The 22,465-nt window shown below is 44.2% G+C and overlaps 1 protein-coding gene across 2 annotated transcripts in view; it reads right to left on the bottom strand.

Annotated features, from left to right (window-relative positions):
* LOC137369164 (sorting nexin-24-like) overlaps positions 1–22,465 on the bottom strand; it is a 301,746-nt gene that overhangs the window by 2,870 nt on the left and 276,411 nt on the right. For both annotated transcript variants that reach the window (XM_068029919.1, XM_068029918.1), the window contains 3 exons: positions 15,244–15,338; positions 10,040–10,072; positions 4,733–4,797 (listed from right to left, as the gene is read on the bottom strand). In XM_068029919.1, the coding sequence (XP_067886020.1) occupies positions 4,733–4,797; positions 10,040–10,072; positions 15,244–15,338 (193 nt within the window). The remainder of the gene's footprint in view (positions 1–4,732; positions 4,798–10,039; positions 10,073–15,243; positions 15,339–22,465) is intronic.

The following is a 22,465-nucleotide window of genomic DNA, read 5'->3' as shown; positions in this document are numbered from 1 at the left end:
TTGAGTTTTGCAGCACAATAGAAACCACTTTGCATTGAAGTTGCAGAAGAAATGCACCTTAAATTATGCTGAGAACAGAAATTTAAGTGAATCTTATTTGTTTTGTTTAAATTCCTGAATTGTCAAGTACCTTGATTATAACAAACAATATTTTCATAAAAGGCAATATGAAAAAGGAGGAGATATCAAATTTACACTTTGAGAATTCTTAATTTTAAAGAATTGGGTGGGAGGGAGGAATATTTTCCATTTAGAATTCATTCTTTTAAGAAAGATGGAGCTTCATTGGTTTCAGTAATATCCATGTATTCATGTTTAGTTTAAACAATATATAAAATTACCTGCTAAGCTTCTCCCAGGGTACTGTTGTTTGAGCACTGATTACATTAAATGTTACTGGTTACACAATTAAAAAATGTTGACACAAAACTCCTACTCAGATTGGCCACCAATGCTATCAATTATGTTACAATTAGAAGCTTTTCGAATTAGCAGTGTAGTAGTACCAAACAGAAAACCAACTGTTGGAAAAATAGAACAAAAAAAATCTTTTCATTAATTTCCTTACATCAGGCTAAAAAGGATAAACTGTATAAGCAACTAACATGCAGATAGCCAGATGGGGATTCATTTAAACTAGATGGGCGAGAGATGGGGCAAATACTTCATTAAACAGGTGAAACAAATCTTAATTCCCAATCAAGATGTAAAAGAGAATAGTGTTTAAAGGTAAAAGCAAGAAATTCAAATATAATAAAAATATATACTCTTAGGAATAAAGAGGTTGAAGCATACATAGCTTATTAGGAATAAACTCATGGAATTAAATATTTGCTAAATTATAGCATCAGTGAAGTACGGCTATAAGCATGAGATGGACAAGGAGTGGAGTTAAGAGGGCGTCAAATAGTTTACAAAGATAGGCCTATTAAGTTTTGTGAATAAGTGCCATTATTGGCAAGGGCAAATATAATGACTATTTAAAGACCAAATTTATGTAGAAATTAGCAATTAAATAAGCAATAAAGTAATAATGGATCAACACAATCACTTTAAGATGAGTAAAATTAATGAATAATTGCAGCAAGCAAGAGAAACCACATGTGATAATGATCAATTTGATTGCTTTATCAAATAGCCAGCACAAATACATTGGGGTGAGGGGGCATGGGATTTTCAACTTCCACAACAAACATGAAGCCAGTGTTGGGAAGCACATTGTCAGGTTCAGCCTTATTTGAATGCAGAAGGTGAGCTATGGCCACCAAACGGGCTCTCTGCTGCAGGTCACCAGTTGTGGGAGGTGGGAAATCAGTCAGCTTCTCCGGTGAGTCGGCCAGTCCTGGATGTCTGGGGGGCGGGATAGGGGGTGGCAGTGGAGATCATGTGGGGACAAGCATAGCCTCCTGCTCTTCCTGGGTCCATAGAAATAATAGAAAGAATGATTTGGAGTTTTTGTGACGTAGCCACCAATGGTTCCCCTTAAAGACTGCTGATTACGGTTTAATACAAATGGACTGATCATGTGCCATGCACACTCTATGGGTAAGTCAAAATTTAAACAATCTTTGGCCTAAACAAAGCAGATGCACTGTTTGCACATTTTCAGGTGTATCTGAAAATCACATCAGGTGGACCTTGGGCTGAAATTCTCCCTACCCCTTGACTGTCTTCTGCCGGTTGGCTCCCTGCTTTTCAGGGAACCAAGTGGGTTTGGGGGTGGGGTGGGGTGGGGTGGGCAGTTGAATATCATTCCCTATAGGCCAAGTGGTCACTTTTTATGTTGTAAACCTCTATGATTTTATGACGAAGGTTGTAATATCCAAGAGATGCAGTGGACAGACTAGGAACCAAAATGGTGTGTTTAAAGTAGAATCATAGAAACTTACAGCGCAGAAGGAGGCCATTCAGCTCATCATGCCTGTGCTGGTTCTTTGAAAGAGCAGTAACACTTGGTCCCACATCCCTGCTTTTTGTCTGTAGCTCTAAGTTCCTCATCCTCAAGTAACTGTCCAACTCCCTTTTAAAGTTATTTATGGAATCAGCTTCCACCACCTTTTCAGGTAAATGCTGACAACTCTCAAACACATTCTCCTCATCTTCCCTCTACATCTTTTTTCAATGATTTTGAATCCATGACCTCTAGTTATTGACCCACTGGCCACAGGGAATATTTTTCCCTATTTACTCCATTAAAACCTCTCAATATCATGGAAACTTCTATTTGGTCACCTCATAACCTTCTCTGTTTCCAGAACAGTCCTAGCTTTTCAAAGCCTCTCCTCATAACTGAAGTCCCTCATCCCTGGTAACATCCTGGTGAACTTTTCAAATGCCTTTACATCTTTCCTGAAGTGCGCTGCCCGGAACTGTCCACAATACTCCAGCTGAGGCCTAACCAGTGGTATATAAAGTTCTCTACATTAGAACGTAGGTTATAACATTCTTGAGGCAGCATGTGAAGCAAAGTACTATTATAGACATAACAGTAACCAGATTTAATATTTAGCAATTTACAGAAATAATAAAGCGAAACTGGGTTAATACTTGGGTGTTCTACTGATTGCCGTAATGTTAATTACTAAGCTGTAATAAAAAGGTTCAGGACAAAAATCAGCATAAATTTAAAAAACTTTTGGAGGAACAAAGATTGAGGCTACAAGAAGTACTTTAGCACGAAATTATTGGAAAACAGCACTAGAGGAAAATTGGGAAATTTTAAGGGATGTACAAAGGAAATGCTCGTCTATGAGAAAAGTATTTTATAGCTGAATGTGATCACCGCACACATGGTGGAGATCTGGAATCAGGAAAGAGGAAATGATAGTTAATCTTTAGTCCAGGACAGAACATACCTGTGACCATGAATGACAGGACAGTAGTTGGAAAGGATGTAACAGTACATAACAAGCTAAAGCTTTAAAAACCTTCTTACTTATTATTAGGTAGTCATCGATCATTACTAGTTTTAGTACTACAATGAAACTTTGTTTTGTAATAGCTATCTGATTAACCTCAAACACAGTAACCAAAAAAAAATTCAGAAAAAATACTTTAGAAAGACACCAAGATTCAGATTAGCAATAGGTCCTTCATAAGAGGAAAACAATCCAAGAAAGATGAATGACTTTGAGATCTATGAGATGGACATTCCAAATGGGCTAAAGGGGCTGAAAACAAAAAATACTCTGGGGTGGATGATATTTACCTTTAGGTGCTAAAAGGGATATGATCTGGGAGGTGCTTATAACCATCATGAAGGAGTCCAATATTGGGAAGGTCCCATAAGGTTGGAAACAAGCTGGTGTGGCACCATTTTCAAAGAAAGGTGATAAGGTAAACCAGCTGTCTACAGGCCGATTCATCTTGTGTTAATACTTGGCAAAATAATGATTCAATTATCAGGAGTAAACTTGAGAATGACCTGTGTGATAATCATCTGGTAAACACAAATTAACATGGGGAAGATTTACTGAAATTGAGATTTAATGGGGAAGTGACTGACAGACCAGAGATCTAACCTGTTTTGAATCATAAGAATCTTGATAATTTTATCTATTTAATGTTAGTTTTCAAATTAGGTTATGGATGGGCAAATTCAACAATTGCTACTAACCAATAGGGACTGTTCCCATCCATTTTTTTTGAGATAAGGAGGATGCTTCCTGGTGCAAATATATTAAATGGCTTTATTTCAGCATTACCACCCACTTGCAAAATTGCCAAGGGAAATAAAATAGGGAGTGGAGTTGCAGTAATGAGCTTTATTTACTTAAAAAAAAGATTGCCATAATTAGGATTTTACCACAGTATATTACTGCCAGTGAGGCATGTGGCCCTATATTCAACAGCGTAAAATTATGTTGATTTAAATGGTACTTTTGCAGAATAAACTACAAAAACAAAGTTGCAGATCAATAAACTTGAAAGGTATTTCCTCCTTATAAGTTCAAATACTGCTGGTGAGAATTTGAACTATTTGGTTTGCAACTTTTTTCTGCTACTGAAAATTAATCAGCTGCAAATAAAAAAAACCCAGGAAAGAACTGATGTTGCACCCCAGAAAAAGGCCTAATATATATCCAGAAATGAAGAAAACCACTTGACTGTCGAGTGCATAAATTTCTTAAAGGAAAGCAACTGCCTGATTTTTCCCCAGCCCTTGGATTGAGAACAATTTCAGTTGATATATAATTGATAAATAAAATGTATTAATTTGACATCTATATTTCTCTACTGAGGTGGTGGGAGAGATTTCTTTTTTTTTAGAAACAAGATGTGTTGGAAAGTGCTAAATCAAGCTTCCATTCTTCCACCGCTGCACTGCTCAGAGATTACTAGGAATGAAAATTTCCTCAGAGCTGCTTCCACTCCACTGTGTGCAACTCTGAGGATATTCTCGGCTGGGAGTCCTTTTCAATAGTATGGTGGAGAACGAGAAGATCAAAATAAAAGAAAACATGCCTAAATTGGTCTCAAATCAGTACTCAACTGTGTTATTCTGGAATTGGCATGTCAATAACAATCCAGTATAGAAATCTGAACAAATTCTTCAGGTCAGGGAAGGAGGAAAAGGAAGAAAAACATAAAATCATATCTTCTTTTAGAACATTGCTAACCAAGTCTTAATCCAGCGGATTAGTGTTAGTTTTCAGTTTCATTTTCACATACTGTTACAGGGTTAAGGGCTAAAACAGTAAAGAGCTGTTAACAGGACGACAGGTTTGATTACCAGTGGCTGTGGGCAAGATGTATGGATCCCTCAGGAAAAGCAGCACTGGCTGGTGGGATAGTTTGCTGGAAAGGTCAAGGACAAGAATGTCAGTATTCTGGAATTGCAAACATAAAATAGTGCATGACTTATACCAAATTACTTTTAATCACAACATAGTGAACCATATAATAAAAAGATAGGAACAAGACCATTAAATTTCACTGGTGGCCTTAAAAGGTGCAATTTTGATATGTTCACAATATAGTCAGATGCAGAAATACTATTTTTCTAGTTTATAATGTAGATATTGTTTACATCTACTATAAATAATATGAACTCTCTACCTAACAGCGCTATCGGAGTACCTATGCGACATGGACTGCAGCAGTTCAAGGTGGCGGCTCACCATCACCACCTTCGCAAGGACAGTTAATGCTGGCCTTGCCAGCGATGCACACTATCACATGAACAAGTAATTAAAAAAGCAACTTTGAATCAAGTGACATTTTAACAAATTATTTCCAAAGTCTTTAATAAATAATTTCTAAAAAAGTTCTGAAGTTATGCACGAGGATTCAGTTAGACCTCAGTGGCTGAATTTTCACCAAGGTGAAAACTTGCCTCTAGTGGGAAAGTGATGCAAAGTTCAAATATTGACAGGGTTGAGCTGGGTTCCCTGTCCACTTAGAGCCAGTTGGGGTGGGAATGGAGGTGGGTCAGATGAAGTGTGGGACTCATGTAGACACTCCATAGCAGCGATCACTGAGGCTGCTGGTTGCCTGAGGCAGAGATCTGTGGTTTGTGCCAAAGTCTTCCACAGCAGAGGGAAGGGAGATGTCACAGGGGAGCTGGAGGGCTGGTATTAGGGGCAGGGCAGCTCCTCGTTTCATCAATGCCCCCCTGGATCAATGCTGTAGACTGTGAGGTCCTCTTCCTGGAGGGTGGCAGGAGGCTACCACCTCATTGTGCAGCATAGGCACCTCTCTGTTCAATGTTATCCCCCTTCACCTCCTCCTCTCACCTTCTGCACCTCCCCTGAGGAGCTGGCTCCTTCCAGGGCCTCAATGTCTTCTCGGTCCACACCTCTCTGGGGGGGAATCAAGTTATGGAGTGCAGCAGATCACCAAAATGACCAAGACCCTTGCAGGAGGGCATTGGAGGGCACCAGAAAAGGCATCTTCAGAAGCCGGATGGCCTGCTCGATGGTTGTCCTGCTGAGCAGGTTGTTTTTGGGTGTAATCGCTTCTGTTTGGGGTTCCCTTAGAGGAGCAAGTAGCTATGTGTTCAAGGGATTACCCTTATCCCCTAGGATCCATCCACACATTTTGTGAAGATCTGAGGCAGCCTGGACTGCCGGAGGATGAAGGAGTCATGGCGCATCAGCCAGGAAAACGAGCGCACACATGGAGGAAGCTCTTGTTGTAGTCACAGACCAGTTGGATGTCAAGGAAATGGAAGCCCTTCTTGGTGATGTATCTCACTGGCTGGTCACTGGGTGCCTTGATAGCTACATGGGTACAATCGATGATGCCCTGCTCCTGGGGGAAATCCAGCGATGGAGATGAAAGCCAATGCCCTCTGCCGCTGTGAGTCCACGGCTGTTGTTAAATGAATGTGTTCATCTCTGGCAAAGACAACATTGGTGACCAGGTAGATGCAGTGGTATGCAGCTGTTCGAGATGCCACTAAAGGTCTGCAGCTGATTCCTGGAAGGAGCCAGATGCAAAAGAAGTTCAAGGCCAGAGTGACTTTGACAGCTACTGGCAGAGCATGGCTACTAATGCTGTGAGATGCGAGATGTTCGGTGACGAGGGTCCAGATGTCTGACCATTTGCCTGGAGAATAGCAGTCTCCTGCGGTACTAGTTCTCAGTCATTTCGGGTAGTTCCATTTTCGGCGGTTGATCCTGTGTTGAAAGTTTGGCCTCAGTTGCCTTCCTGCCCTTCTTTCCTTTTCCGTGCCCTTCTGATACTTGGGGTTCTTCCCTTCCAGTGGAGGGTGTTGCCCCTCATGGCCACTGGGCCCAAAATCTGACAGTTGTGCTCCCATTGCCTGCTGGAGCCTTCCTTCCGGGCAGGTGGTCACCCAATTGTCCTTGGCAGCCTTGCCCACTGCTTTTCTTCCCCCACAATGCCAGGCTGAGCCCACTCTTCCTGCTACCTGTGCAGTACCAAGGGCACCCCCTTACCCAGTGTCCAGTCCCCCTTTGCCCCACTGACTCTCTTATGGAGACAGGGAGTTGCCCTGGGGAAGCTATGGCTCTCCACTTTTTATCTGCCTGCCTTCAGCTGGTCAATTTCTGTAGACACGGGTAAGCTGGCCACCCCTTTTAAAAAAATTAGAGCTTCAGCCCCCGATAAGTTCTAAAATGATCTTTAACAAGTTTAGTGGGACTCAATTGGGAGGAGAGCAGGATTCCTGTCCTACCCTCCTCCTGCCCTGGTGAGTACTGCTGGTGCTGGGATCAGCGCGTTGAAGTTGACATGTCGCCCGACACCAGAATTTTTGTTTCTAATTTCAGGGTGCCCTGAAAATTCAGCCCCAGGCATCCAATGTCTAATGGATTTTTTTTTGGCATTTCAGCTTGGAGACCTATCAAACATTTAGACATAACTGACCCATTGCAATTCAATCAGGAGTTTTTAAAAAAAAAAAGTAATTCCCAAGTTTATAGTGAAAAAGACAAAAGTAATTTATGTATTTTCCAGAAATCTTGGAAAAAAAACTTTACTGAACGTCAAAAATTAGTCCTTTTGAATAGTTTTCAAAGAGGTATTGCAGATTTATATTAATTAATAGACATAAGGCAAATCCAGAATATGACTTCAAGGTGAATTGGGTTACTAGGATCAGAGAACAAATTTAAATGAGTGAAAGGTAGATATTAAATTTTAAAAAAAAAATGTTTTTAATAAAGGGTGGAAGACATTAGGAAAATTCGAATGCTGCTAGATGAGTGGAAGTGCAAGATGCATGTGCTTTGTTGGGCCAAAAGTACCTTTTCTTGGTCTTGACTGATTCATTAAGTTCCTATCTCACTCTGTCAGGACAAATCTTAGAGAAGACAAGTGAACTTGGTTTGCAGTCCTTTGAGTTTAGAGGGTTAAGGGGTGATCTATTAGAGGTGTTTAAAGTGATAAAGACATTCAGTGGGATAGATAAAGAGAAACCATTTCCTCTGGTGGGGAGAATCCACAACAAGGAGGCATATTCTGAAAATTAGAGCTAGGCTGGTCAGGAGTGACACGAAGAAGCATTTTTTTCCACACAAAGTGTAGTGGAAACCTGGAATTCTCTGCCCTAAAAGGCTGAGGGTGCTGGGCCAAACCTTCAAGACTGAGATCGACAGATGTTTGTTAGGCAAGTGTTTCATGTGATATAAAGAGAAGGCAGGTGAATGGAGTTGAGTTACAGATCAGGCATTATCTTATGGAATGACAACAGGCATGTGTGGGTTAAATGACCTACAACTGTTCCTATCATCCTATGATCCAGGTGCCATTTGTCAAATGGATCACCTATAAAGGTGTGTTACAAAAGTAGTAATATGTCAAATCTTCCTATTTCCCCCAGGGGATTGAGTTTAAACAGAGGGGCGGCACAGTGGCGCAGTGGTTAGCACCGCAGCCTCACAGCTCCAGCGACCCGGGTTCAAATCTGGGTACTGCCTGTGTGGAGCTTGCAAGTTCTCCGTGTCTGCGTGGGTTTCCTCCGGGTGCTCCGGTTTCCTCCCACAGCCAAAAGACTTGCAGGTTGATAGTGGCAATTTATAATGGCCAATTCACCTAAGTGGTAGGGGATGATAGGGACAGGTGAGGCTGTGGTAGGAATATGGGATTAGTGCAGGATTAGTATAAATGGGTGGTTAATGGTCGGCACAGACTCGGTGGGCCGAAGGGCCTGTTTCAGTGCTGTATCTCTAAATCTAAAAAGAAAAATCTAGATCTCAGGAAATGTGCTCTTAATTCGAAAATTCCCAAGACTTTACTTGTGCTCAAGAGCAAATAGATTCATCACTGGGCAACTAAATATAATCTAAAGAAAACTTCTTGCTTGCAATTCAACCAATCTATTTATGCATTCAAAGGCCCTGCAAGATAGACTGCAGAAATAGCTTTCTAAGCTAACACTCAGAATAGTTGTACTGAAGCTCCCATTTCTTCTGTCTTGCAGCAGTTGATGTCCCGATCACATTTGCTTTAGTATTTTTGGACAAGATGCTGCAAATAACCCAAAAGCCAGTCTGATAATTGAAGCGGTCCAAAGGACTCTACACTCTCACTCCAAAATAGTGGAGAGAGGAAAGGAGCAAAATTACTATCCACTCTAAAGTGGTATCACCAGCATGAGGCTACATCACTCAGATCCCCAGTGATGACTGTCTTTATTCTACCAGGTTACGCAGATGAAACCCAATTACTCTTTACTCAAATCAATACTCCTGTTTTAAAAGATTTGAAACAAGGTAATTTATCTGCCTAAAGAAAGCATTACCTTGAGCTGATCCAAGAGGATCAAACCACAAAGACGCCAGACCATCTGCAAAGAATCCAGTAATAATTCGGAAATAATCAGAAACCCAAAGACCATAAAAATTCTGATGGTTACTCCTCTGCCGATCTGGCTTACGAACTACTCTTTTCTTCAGCTAGTTGTTCAGGAATGGCTAGAAATATCCCACCTTTAAGGAGATCCATAGCTATGCTCCTTAAAAGTTGTGTGGAAATCCCAAGGATTGAGAACAAGGCAAAGGGAAGAATACTTTACTCATGAATGATGAAAGGTCATCGACCTGAAATGTTAACTTGGTTTCTCTCCCCACAGATGCTGCCGGTCCTGCTGAGTATTTCTAGCATTTTATGTCTGTATTTATAATACTTTACTAAGGTTGGTCACGGTGAATGGCAGACCATAAATGTTTGATGTTTCATATAAATTAAGTATATGAAAATTACTCATCCTTGAATATCAAGGAGCACAGAACATTCTGCAGTAGATTAATTTAGCAGCATTGGTAATGGTCTCTAGATAGATGCGCCTTTAGGATTAGTTACATTTTCTTGATTCAAGTATTGGCCTGGAAACATTTAATCTTTATAGCCAGAGTATCTCACTTCCTTTGACCACTGATAGTCACTGGACATTTGAGATGTCACAACTATACTGATGTTCACGGCTTTAAAATTTGCTTCATAGCAATAAGATGGTGCGACTGGTGGAGGGCATGTTGATAAGATATGTGACTTTGTATGTCCGCTCGCTGTCAATTGTTTTCCTTGTTCTTAAAGTGACCAGTGGATTGGAGAGGAGTGATAAAGATCTTACCTGAATTCTTCAGAATCATAGTCATCAATGGAGCTAAAAATAAATATTTTTTGACAGATTAACATTGTACTTAATATTTTCTCCACTATATGTACCTATATAGTTACTGAATAAGTTAACCAGAGATTTAATAAATTACTAAAATAAAAGCAAAATACTGCAGATGCTGGAAATCTGAAACACAAACAAGAAATGCTGGAAATACTCAGCAGGTCTGGCAGCATCTGTGGAGAGAGAAGCAGAGTTAACATTTCAGGTCAGTGACCCTTCATCAGAACTGGCAGATATTAGAAATGTAAAAGGTTTTAAGCAAGTAAAACAGGGGTGGGGCAAGAGATAACAAAAGAGGTGTTCAAAGGACAAGGTCACAGAGAATAACTGACCAGAAGGTCATGGAGCAAAGGCAAACGGTATGTTAATGGAGTGCTGAAAGACAAAGTATTAGTACAGAGAGGGTGTTAATGGACAGAAAACTGAGCAGCCTGGCCCCAAGCACAAACATGAAAAAAAAGTGGGTAGGCACAGTAGAAACAAACTAAAATAAAATAAACACATAAAAAATAAAAAATAAAACTAACTAAAAATAAAAAGGGGGGCCCGTCATGCTCTGAAATTATTAAACGAAATGTTCAGTCTGGCAGGCTGTAGCGTGCCTAATTAGTAAATGAGGTGCTGTTCCTCGAGCTTGTGTTGATATTCACTGGAATACTGCAGCAATCTCAGGACAGAGATGTGAGCATGAGAGCAGGGGGGGTGGGGGGAGTGTTGAAATGGCCAGCAAATGAAAGCTCGAGGTCATGCTTTCGGACTGAGTGGAGGTGTTCCGCAAAGCGGTCAGCCAGTCTGCGTTTGTACTCCCCAATGTAGAGGGGACCACATTGTGAGCAACGAATACAAGTATACTAAATTGAAAGAAGTACAAGTAAATTGCTGCTTCACCTGAAAGGAGTGTTTGGGACCATGTCAAACGCAAACTGGGTGATCACTTTGCGGAACACCTCCGCTCAGTCAGAGAGCATGACCTTGAGCTTCAGTTTGCTGGCCATTTCAACACTTCCCCCCCCCCCCCCCCCTGCTCTCATGCTCACACCTCTGTCCTGGGATTGCTGCAGTATTCCAGTGAACATCAACGCAAGCTCGAGAAACAGCATCTCATTTACCGATTAGGCATGCTACAGCCTGCTGGACTGAACATTTCGTTCAATAATTTCAGAGCATGATGGGCCCCCCTTTTTATTTTTAGTTATTTTTATTTATTTATGTGTTTATTTTATTTTAGTTTGTTTCAACTGTGCCTACCCACTGTTTTTTCATATTTGTGCTTGGGGCCAGGCTGCTCAGTTTTCTGTCCATTAACACCCTCTCTGTACTAATGCTTTGCCTTTCAGCACACCATTAACATACTGTTTGCCTTTGCACCATGACCTTCTGGTCAGTTATTCTCTGTGACCTTGTCCTTTGAACACCTCTTTTGTTATCTCTTGCCCCACCCCTGCTTTACTTGTTTAAGATTAGATTAGAGATACAGCACTGAAACAGGCCCTTCGGCCCACCGAGTCTGTGCCGAACATCAACCACCCATTTATACTAATCCTACACTAATCCCATATTCCTACCAAACATCCCCACCTGTCCCTATATTTCCCTACCACCTACCTATACTAGTGACAATTTATAATGGCCAATTTACCTATCAACCTGCAAGTCTTTTGGCTTGTGAGAGGAAACCGGAGCACCCGGAGAAAACCCACGCAGACACAGGGAGAACTTGCAAACTCCACACAGGCAGTACCCGGAATCGAACCCGGGTCCCTGGAACTGTGAGGCTGCGGTGCTAACCACTGCGCCACTGTGCCGCCCTTTTACATTTTAAAACCTTTTACATTTCTAATATCTGCCAGTTCTGATGAAGAGTCACTGACCTGAAGCGTTAACTCTGCTTCTCTTTCCACAGATGCTGCCAGACCTGCAGAGTATTTCCAGCATTTCTTGTTTGTGTTTCATTTAATAAATTATGTCAGTTTTCCCTATAGACATTCAATTATCCCACAAACACTAACCTCTGACAAGAGGGCAGAAGATCCAAGGTAATAACATTTCCTCAGAGTCAAAACTCTACCTTGTTGATCTGCCATAACTAATTGCTGAATAATTCTCTGCTCATCCAAAACAGCTTGAGGTGAAAAGGCAAACTCCTATTACAAGTTTGTATTATTGCCAGGAATTCAGTAAAGCATGATGGTGGGTACAACTATAGAGGTTTACCTTTTACATTTTCCTTTATCATATATTTTCTTGCTTACTATTTACATTACATTCAGAGGTTAAAGAGAAATTACCCCATCCTGCTTAATTTCCATTTTCTCACTGAATTTTTTTTTTGTTTTCTCTACTTTTGCCTATTTTGTTTCCCATTTAATCATTTTTTTTCTTGTTGGTTTTGGTCTGTCCCTCCATTACCTTTATCGGTGAGAGATGCAAAATCACTTTAATACCAACAGAAACCGAACTTATGCAGGCTGTTCAGCATATGAAACAGCTCCATTATGTAAGGCAATTATTAAGGAAGTGTCTTTTTCTTATGAAAGAAGTAAATGTCACCTCCATCAAGGCAAAACTGGAGTCCCCCAAAGCTCTATTCTTGCCTCCCTCCTAATCCTCATCTACATCCTGCCTCTTTGTGACATAACTGAGACATGGCATTAGCTTCCACATGTACACTGATGACACCCAGACCTACCTCACAAACAGCTCTTTCAACCTCTCCACTACCTCTGGTCTGCCATCCAGTACTGGATGAGCCAAAATTTCCCACAATTAAACAGCAGGAAGTACGGATATCAGTGTCTTCGGCCCTTGCCACAATCTTTTTTTTTTAAAGAGATACAGCACTGAAACAGGCCCTTCGGCCCACCGAGTCTGTGCCGAACATCAACCACCCATTTATACTAATCCTACACTAATCCCATATTCCTACCAAACATCCCCACCTGTCCCTATATTTCCCTACCACCTACCTATACTAGTGACAATTTATAATGGCCAATTTACCTATCAACCTGCAAGTCTTTTGGCTTGTGGGAGGAAACCGGAGCACCCGGAGAAAACCCACGCAGACACAGGGAGAACTTGCAAACTCCACACAGGCAGTACCCGGAATCGAACCCGGGTCCCTGGAGCTGTGAGGCTGCGGTGCTAACCACTGCACCACTGTGCTCACCACTGATTCCATCCACCTCTGTGGCCACTGTCTTAGGTTGATCTGAATATTCAGCAACCTCAGCATCCAAATGACCTTCAGCTGAGCTTCCAATTCCATATTCCCTCCACCATAAAAACCTTCCACCTCAATAACATCGCCTGACTCCATCCTTGGCTCGCCTTATCTGCTGCTGAAACCCTTAACCATGCTTATGTTATCTCTAAAGGTAATTATTCCATTTCTTTTCTGTCCCGCCTCTAAACTTCTACCCTCCATAAACTTGATCTCATCCAAAACTCTGCTGAACCTACATTGATTCCAGTTCAATCTTCGCTCCATAGCTCGCTAACCTGGTCCACCAATGCCTCAATTTTGAAATATTCATCCCCATGCTTAAATTCTTTTGTGGCCTCATCTTTCTCTATCTAACATCCTCCATCTCTACAACCTTCCCAGAATTCTAAGGTCCTCCAACTCTGAACTCATATGCATCTCCCACTCCCTTCTCCCCATGATTTCAGCCTGACTGGGATTCAGAAGCCTGCAGCAAAAATCCAGCCCCATATATTTCAAGACAACAAGCTGTACCTACAGCCATCTAGGCCCTAAGCACTGGAATTTTAAATTGGAATCCTTGGGCGATCGGGAGTCAATGCAGATCAGCAAAGAGTGATGGGTGAACGGGTTGTTGTATAGTGTAGAATAAGGGGATGATCTGAAGTTTATAGAGCTTAGTTAGGATGGGACGACAGCATTTGAATAGTCGAGTCTGGAGATGACAAAGACATAGATTGGAGCGGTTGTGGCAGAGAACATGGCCTCTTATAAGGGAAAATTGAATAATTATTTGAAGCAAAAGACAGTACAAGCCTATGGGGAAAGTGTGGGGCAGTAGGATTAGTTTTAGACTGTCCTAGAAAAGGGCACAGAAATAATGGGGTAAATGACCTACTTCTGCACTGTAATATTCCACAGTTCCCCAATTCCAGTCAGGTGATTTACCTTATTTCATAGTATGCAAAGTATGCTGTTGTACCTGTAAACTTGGTGCTGCATGTGAACTTTTTAAGCAAATGTAGTAGAGGTTATTGCCTGCTCTGCAGAGGTTAATTAGCAAAAAATAATGCATAGCTTGTTTTATTTGCAGTAGCCAAAACCCAGTTGATTTCAGCCTTGTTCTCTTGAAATATATGGGACTGGATTCTCGCTGCAGGCTTCTGAATCCCAGTCAGGCTGAAATGTGGGTCAGAAGCTCACACTATGTGGGAAACAAAGAGTCACTCACTGTGACGTTCCCCGGGGTGGCCAATTAATGGCCAGAAGGTGGGCTGGCCATCTAATTATGGTTGGTGGGTGGGCTCTCGAAGATGGAGGGCCAATCAGAGGCCTTCCTGCTTCCAAGTAGCAGCCGGCTGGCTGCAATAGAATGTAAGTGAGGGAGAGAGGACTTCAAAATGGAGGCATCCTCTCCCCAACTTTTTCCAAAGTTAAACCAAAAAAAATGGCTTTTGCAGCCGAGATACCATTGTTTGGGGGTTGCGGGCTCAAGGGAAGCCCCTCTACTGGAGTGTTGGCCCCCCATCTGATGCCAGAAGGCTGCCTCTAGGCAGTTAAGCGGGTCCCCACTGCCTGCAGGAACCTGGAGCCTGACTGGAAAGTCCCAGTAGGCCTTCTTCCTTTAATTGGCCTTAAGTTGTTAGCTAGTGTAATCGTCTACCCACCATGTGCGGGCTGGTAGCCCTGCTGCCCCCACGTCTATCCAGTCTCTGCAAAAATAACCCGGGGCAGGATGGAGCTGGAAAACCAACACGCAGGCTGGCGGTGCTGTTTTTAGTGCCTGCCCATGTGTGATTCTGGCCCCAGAGGGGCCTAAAAAAATCAAGCCCATAGAGTGGATTCAACTCTCTTATTTGCTATGTCGTAAAAAAAAAAATCATATCCCCCTAGGAGCTTCCATATCAGTGCTGATAGTTGCATATTTTAAAACAAGCATTCAACTTACCCACAACTTTCAACTTTTGGTAAAGAAGGGAGATGACGAATGTTAAGAAAATCTAGAAATATCTTGGGTAGTTCCTCATTCTCAAACAGAATAGCCTGTCAAAGATATAAATTAGAAACAAACTTATTCAAAACATATTGAAATGTAGATTTCACAATGTATTATTACATATTGTTACGCGTGCGCATGAAAACAACTGAATTTCTACAACACCGACATTGCTGAAACGGAGGAAAAAGAATTTGACCTAAGCTTTAGAAACAGAATAACTGATTCATAGAGTTTTTAAAAAATTCATTCTTGGGATGTAGGCATTACTGTCTATCTCTATTTGCGCGGAGCAGACGATGGTGGGACTTCATACAAGAGCACTTCAGAGAGTAGTAAAGAATCAAGCACATTAGTGTGAGATTGAAGTTACATATGGGCACACTAGGTAAGGACTACAGATTTTCTTCCCCAAGAAATATTATAAAAATGGGTTAATTATCCAGCTTCATGGACACTTTTACCGATATCTGCTTTTTCAAAAACTGAATTCAAATTCTCAAATTGTCAGAGTGATATTTGAACTCAAATTCTTTGGATGTCTAGTCCAGGCCTCTGGTCCAGTAGAATAGGCTGAGACCCGCACCACCTCCTCTGGGGCAGGCCTGCCGAATTAAGTGGGCACTTAAGTGGACAGTGGCAGGTCTTCCCCGGGTTTAAAGACCCCTGAGGTCCAGCCTGCTGAGAGCTGCCAACCAATCAGAGGCTGCCAGCTCTTTTACTGAGCAGTGCCACCGCAGAGGCGTGGCTGCTGCCAGTACTGGACTCACCAGAGGCACTGGAACCAGGCCACAGGTGAGTCAGGGCAGGAGAGGTTTCGCAGGATGGGGGAAGTGGGGTGGCTCTTAGAGGGCCCCCCTCCCTTCCTGATGTCGGGTCTCTTGTTCAGGCACTAAGTGCCTTTGAATGAGGGACACCCCCACCCCAACCCCAGCAAGCAACTTGCACAGGTTTGCTTGCCATGCTCCCTGTGGCAGCAGGCCTGTCCACAGCTGGGCTAATACCACTGGCGGCGGGAAGAGTACCTTACTTGGGCATTACTTGCCCAATTAAGGGCCTCAATTGGTGGTGGGGAGGGAAGGCCATTCACAGGCGTTCCCCCCTGGGCTTAATTTGGATGAAGGGTGGAAGGTGGCAGGGTTCCCCCGCCGCCTGATTATATGCTCTCCCCGCCTCCAAAGTCACCGGGCGGGGGAAGGGAGGGAGAAAGAGAGCATAACATTGCCCCCATAATTTCAAATACTACTTTAACGCTGTAAGTGACTCAGGGTTTAATGGTGAGGAGAGTGAAACTGAATTAGTCTTTTCCTTACTAATTATCTACAATGCATTTCCTTGTAGTAATAAACCGAACACATTTCACACAAGCATGCAGGATCTACAATAAAATAATTTGAGACAAATAATTCGTAGACTTCTTTCACTAGTAGCTTTCACAAGCTAAACCCTGTTGTATATGTCATGTGTGTTACATTAATGTATATCAGATATAAAAATAATTATAAATTTTAAGCACAATTACATTACACGAACAACAAAGTACAGAATTTACAAGTTGTAATCCTTGGCGAAACTCCCGAATGCTGCTGGAGCAAACTTTGCGGTGGCTCTTTAACTGAGCCATGGCACGAGCATCTGCTTCCAGTTTTCCAGAGCAGAGAGGCCAGACGAGATGGTGCACCAAATCTGTCAAAGGAAGGATTTCTAATTAAAGGGATCCCAGCATGGGTCAAAAAGCTCAACTTGACATGTATTCCTGAGGCTGCAGCAATCACAGGTATGGAGAGGAAACCTGGGAAGGTTGCTCCCTGGGCGTCTCACTCTTACCTGAAGGTCCTGCTGTGTGATCTGAGGGGCTGCAGTGAGGTGATCTTTCCCAAGGAAGGGATGAAGAGGCCAGCCTCTCAAACCAAGCAGGTGTGGATGAAAGAGGCCGAAGATGTCAGCAGCAGAGTGTGGTCCCTCCAGCCTGGAGACAGTGCACCAAGAGGATGTAGGACCTCAGTAGGGCAGCAAAGATGAGTGGCATAACACTTTCAAGTGCCAACCCTCACAATGACTTTCCCAGCATTCTCCTGCCCAGTACTCCACACAACACACTTTGTAGCTCCACTCATTCCTCTCTCTTCAGGCACCTCCTCTTATTGCTATCTCCCACGCGTGCCTCACAATCACCCTCCACAAATGTTGTTCTTCCCTCCTCTCCACACAAGCCAATCTAATATTCATATCTCCACTTTCTCTCCTTTCAGAAAAGAGAGCACAACCTTGGGGAGAGGCAGAGATCAGGGGTAGGGGGGGAAGGGATAAAAAAGGGGTAGCCCTCCACCTTTGACAGCCACTGACAATGCGTGCCCACCTAGTCCACTGGGAAAGAGGTCTTGTTCCAGCAGACTACAGATGTCAGCAACAACCTGCCGTGAAAGCCTGAGCCTCCTGAGGCACTGGCGCTCAAACATGTCCAGAGCTGACCCACTGCCTGTAGACCCTGTGTTTGGTGGGTGGAGGCATCTCGCCTCCTTGGCATTGAATCTCTGTGTCCATCACCTCTAACCTGTGGAGCAACATGTGGCTGAGAAGGCAGGTGGTGCTGCTCCACTTGTTCCTCATCAGCTGCAATAAGGTGCACCCATGCCACGGTGAAGGCTGACAGCAGGGAAGTGCAGCACAAGGTGAACTGACTTCCACAAGGTTGGCAATCACCTATCAAAGCAGTGAAAACACATGCTCAGAAGATGTGCTGAGCACTAGCCTCTCACCCGTGCATGGCTGCAGCTCTTCAGTTTCACTTTTCAATGCCTTTGCAGCCTGTCAGTTTCACTGAGAAAGCACTCCCTGAAGTGCACTCACCAGGTTGACCCTGGCGAGTTGCTGACATCCCAGGATATAGGTGCCATAAGAGAGGAAAAAGCAGTACTTTGAAGCTAGTTGGTAGGCCAAGCTTCAAAGGACACAGAAAATCCCTTTCTAAAGGTATTTTATTAAAAGTACAGCTTCAGAAATCTTTGAAGGTCTTTCAGGCCATGAACCTGGCCTGGAGAACCCTTTGGGCCTCAGTATTAACAAACTACGAATCTGGACTGCAGTAATTTTCTAGCATCAGTGCAAAAGAAGTGGGAACAGTGGGAAATCCAGTGGGGAAAGCCCAGGGCAGAGACAGAGGACAACATTCCGGCAACAGTCCTGAAGACTTGTACTCCAGAACTAGCCACATCCCTAGCAAAGCTGTTCCAGTACAGCTACAACAGTGGCATCTACCCACCAATGTGGAAAGTTGTTTAGGTGTGTCCTGTACATTAAAAGCAGCGCAAGCCCAACCCGGCCAATAACCGTCCTATCAGTCTACTTCTGATCATCAGCAAAGAGATGGAAGGGGTTGTCCACAGTACTATCAAGCAGCACTTGCTCAGCAATAAGCTGCTCACTGGTGCCCAGTTTGGGTTCCACCAGGGCCACTCAGCTCCTGACTGCATTACAGCCTTGGTTCAAACATGGACAAAAGAGCTGAACTCAAGAGGTGAGGAGAGAGTGACTGCCGTTGACATCAAGGCAGCATTTGACAGAGTATGGCATCAAGGAGCCCTAGCAAAACTGGAGTCAATGAGAATCAGGACAAAAACTATCCGCTGGTTGGAATCATACCTAGCGCAAAGGAAGATCGTTGTGATTGTTGGAGGTCAAATCATTTCAGTCCCAGGACATCACTGCAGGAGTTCCTCAGGGTAGTGTCCACGGCTCAACCATCTTCACTAATGAGCTTCCCTCCATCATAAGGTCAGAAGTGGGGATATTCGCTGATAATTGCACAATGTTCAGCAACATTCGCGATTCTTCAGATACTGAAGCAACCCATGTCCATATGCAACAAGACCTGGAAAATATCCAGGCTTGGGCTGTCAAGTAACATTTGCGCCACACAAGTGCCAGGCAATGAGCATCTCAAACAAGAGAGAATTTAACCATCTCCCCTTGATATTCAATGGCATTACCATCACAGAATCCCTCACTATCAACATCTTGGGGGGTCATCATTGACCAGAAACTGAATTGAACAAGCCACATAAGTGCTGTGGCTTCAAGAGCAGGTTAGAGGCTGGAAATTCTGTGGCGAGTAACTCACCTCCTGTCTCCCCAGTGCCTGTCCAAATCTACAGGGTACGAGTCAGGAGTGTGATGGAATACTCACCACTTGCCTGGATGGGTGCAGCTCCAACAACACTCAAGAAGCTCGACACCATCCAGGACAAAGCAGCCGCTTGATGGGCACACCATCCATAAACATTCACTCCCTCCACCACCGATGCACAGTAGCAGCAGTGTGCACCATCTACAAAATGCACTGTAGCAACTTACCAAGGCTCCTTCGACAGCACCTTTCAAAACAGTGACCTCTACCAACTAGAAGGACAAGGGCTGCAGATGCATGGGAACACCTGCAAGTTCCCGTCCAAGCCACACACTATCCTGACTTGGAACTATATCGATGTTCCTTCACTGTCGCTGGGCCAAGATTCTGGAACTCCCTTCCGAAAAGCTCTGTTGGTGTACTTACACCCCAAGGACTGCAGCGGTTCGAGAAGGCAGCTCACCACCACCATCTCAAGGGCAATTAGGGATGGGCAATAAATGTTGGCCTAGCCAGTGATGCCCACATCCCCTGAATGAATAATGAAAAAAAGGAAGCTTCCATACATTCCAAACCCCAGCAGCAGCAGCTTCATTGGGCAGAAACCTGGTGTTTCCAAGTTTCAACTAATTTTCTGCCACTTCTGCTGCACTCCTGCTGGTTTTACACCAAGCATATGCTCCAGCCTTTGAAGACATTTGGGACGATATCTGCCAATAAAGTGATTCACTGGCTTCTAATATAAATGTACGTCATGTTATATTATCATATTATTATACCCATGACTGAACAATATTAAATAAAGATTGACTACCAATATTCAACACTGGAGGTTCACAAATGAAGAATAGCCATTTTGGAGGAAATGAGAACTGGGGGAGATGGAAGCCTGTAGCCCAATGTATTTCAGCATTGGGCTGAATTTAGTGCGGGTGTTTGAAGTGGGAATGGTGGTGTGGGGGGGGATGGAGAATCGCGTCAGAAATGTCTGCCTGGAAATACGGCATTGTGACGTCGGTTCTGGATTTTGGCAACAGCGGGGAAGCGGCAAGGTGGAATCACTGCCCCGATGCGATGGGAATGTATTTTAAATTGCTCAGCAGTTAATTTCAATGCATTTGCATCTAATGGGCGGGGGAGTGTTTGGGATTAAGTGGATGTCAGACAGCACTCACGTGTCTTCAGATTCATGACCGTTAAAAGCTGGTGACAGAGGCAAGGCTTCAGTGCTGCGGACGGGTAGGCAGCCCTATCCAGTACTGCATAGGGGGACAGGGGCGAATGGAGGACATTGTAGGCCTGCAGTGCCATACACTCTGCAAGGTGGGGGTCAGGTTCTCGGGTGATCTGCAAGAGGTGAGCTTGTGTTTGGGTGCTCTGTAAAGTGGAGGGGAGGGGGGTGCTTGGGTGGATGTATTGGGTGGCCAAACTGTTGGGTGAGATGGTTGATTGCCCATTCTACTGGAAGAGAGGGATGACTATCAGCAAGGGTGGGCACTAAGGCCATCAGGGAGTCTGTCGGAGGTAGCAAAAGCTCAGTTGCCAAGGCAGGGTGGTTTCTGCATCGGCAGCACATTGTAGGCCCGCTGGTCACCTGGCATGGGCTCATATGCCCTGTCATTTTGGACCCCCATTGCATGATGTGGTGCCTCTGACAGAGGGAGGGCCAAGAGACAGCTGTACCTGCCCATCAAGCTCCACAAAGAGAGCAGCAGCAAGCGGCCATGCCAAGAATGGCCCACCTGCACCAGAGTGTGTACCGGACTCGAATCAGCTACCTCCAAATGTACAAGCGGCATTGCTTCGCGAAGACTGCGGCGCTCCATGGAGGCAGTCACCGACTTTCGCGCCCTGCCGCAAGACGAGTTGCAACCTATGGGATATGGGGATTATCCTATGCCTGTGGCCCTGAAGATCACAGTGACACTTAACTTTTATGCATTTGGATCATCCCAAGGATCCACCGGGGACACATGTGGGGTCTCGCAGGCAGCAGCCCACTGCTGCATCAAGGAAGTGACCAATGCCCTGTTCAAGACAGCCAGCAATTATGTGCACTACCGGACTGACCCTGACAGTCAAGTCGAGTGGGCCATTGCTGGATTTGCCTAGGTGCAAGGTTGCACGCATGTGGCCATCAAAGCTCCAACGGACCAGGCAGCCGCCTTCATCAACAGGAAGGGCTTTATTCCATCAACGTTCAACTGTTCTGCGACCGCTGAACGTGTTTCCTGCAGGTGTGTGCCTGCTTCTTGGGAAGCGGGCAAAATGCCTACATATTTTGACAGTCCCAGGTGCTACAGCTCTTCAGGCGCCCTGCTTGCTTTCAGGGATGGATCCTCAGGGACAAGGGCTATCCATTGAAGACATGGCTACTGACGCCTCTGAGGGACCCTCGCAATGCAGCAGAGGAGGGGTACAACACTCCACCTGAGCAACCATCAAGCAGGCCTTTGAACTGCTGAAGATGAGATTCTGGTGCCTGGATCGATCCGGTGGAGCTGTCCAGTATGCCCCAGTGACAGCCTTATGTATAGTTGTGGTCTGCTGTGCTCTGCACAATCTAGCACTGCAAAGCAGGGGGTGGGGGAGGGAGGGGTGAGGGGAGGCATTGCATGATGATGACGACATGACCAAGTGACACTCCACCGACAAGGAGGATGTGGAGGAGGTAGATGAGAAAGCAGCACTGGGCTTTGTAGCCCTTGCACTGGAGGCCAGGCAGTTGGAACGACTAGCCAAGGAGGCAAGAGAATCTCATACTTACCCACTTCAAGCCACCATGGTGATCGGAGTAAAGTCAATAAAGACTGACCTCAATGCACGCTGTCTGTTGACTCCCGTGCCTAGTCCCCAGCTTCACCGCGCACTAGTGCCCTTGGGAGATCATATTCAAATGAGGGCATCCACTAAGGGTGAAGTTAGCAGCTCACAATTAATACATGATCGAATAATCACTTTTACACAATGAAGATTAGTGGTTTGAGCAAAAGAACTTTATATGATGGGGCGGCACAGTGGTTAGCACCGCAGCCTCACAGCTCCAGG

This window comes from Heterodontus francisci, chromosome 4 (assembly GCF_036365525.1).
Source record: "Heterodontus francisci isolate sHetFra1 chromosome 4, sHetFra1.hap1, whole genome shotgun sequence".
In the NCBI taxonomy this organism is placed as follows: domain Eukaryota; kingdom Metazoa; phylum Chordata; class Chondrichthyes; order Heterodontiformes; family Heterodontidae; genus Heterodontus; species Heterodontus francisci.
Note: the sequence above shows the minus strand (reverse complement) of the source record. Positions and strands in the feature narration are given on the sequence as shown.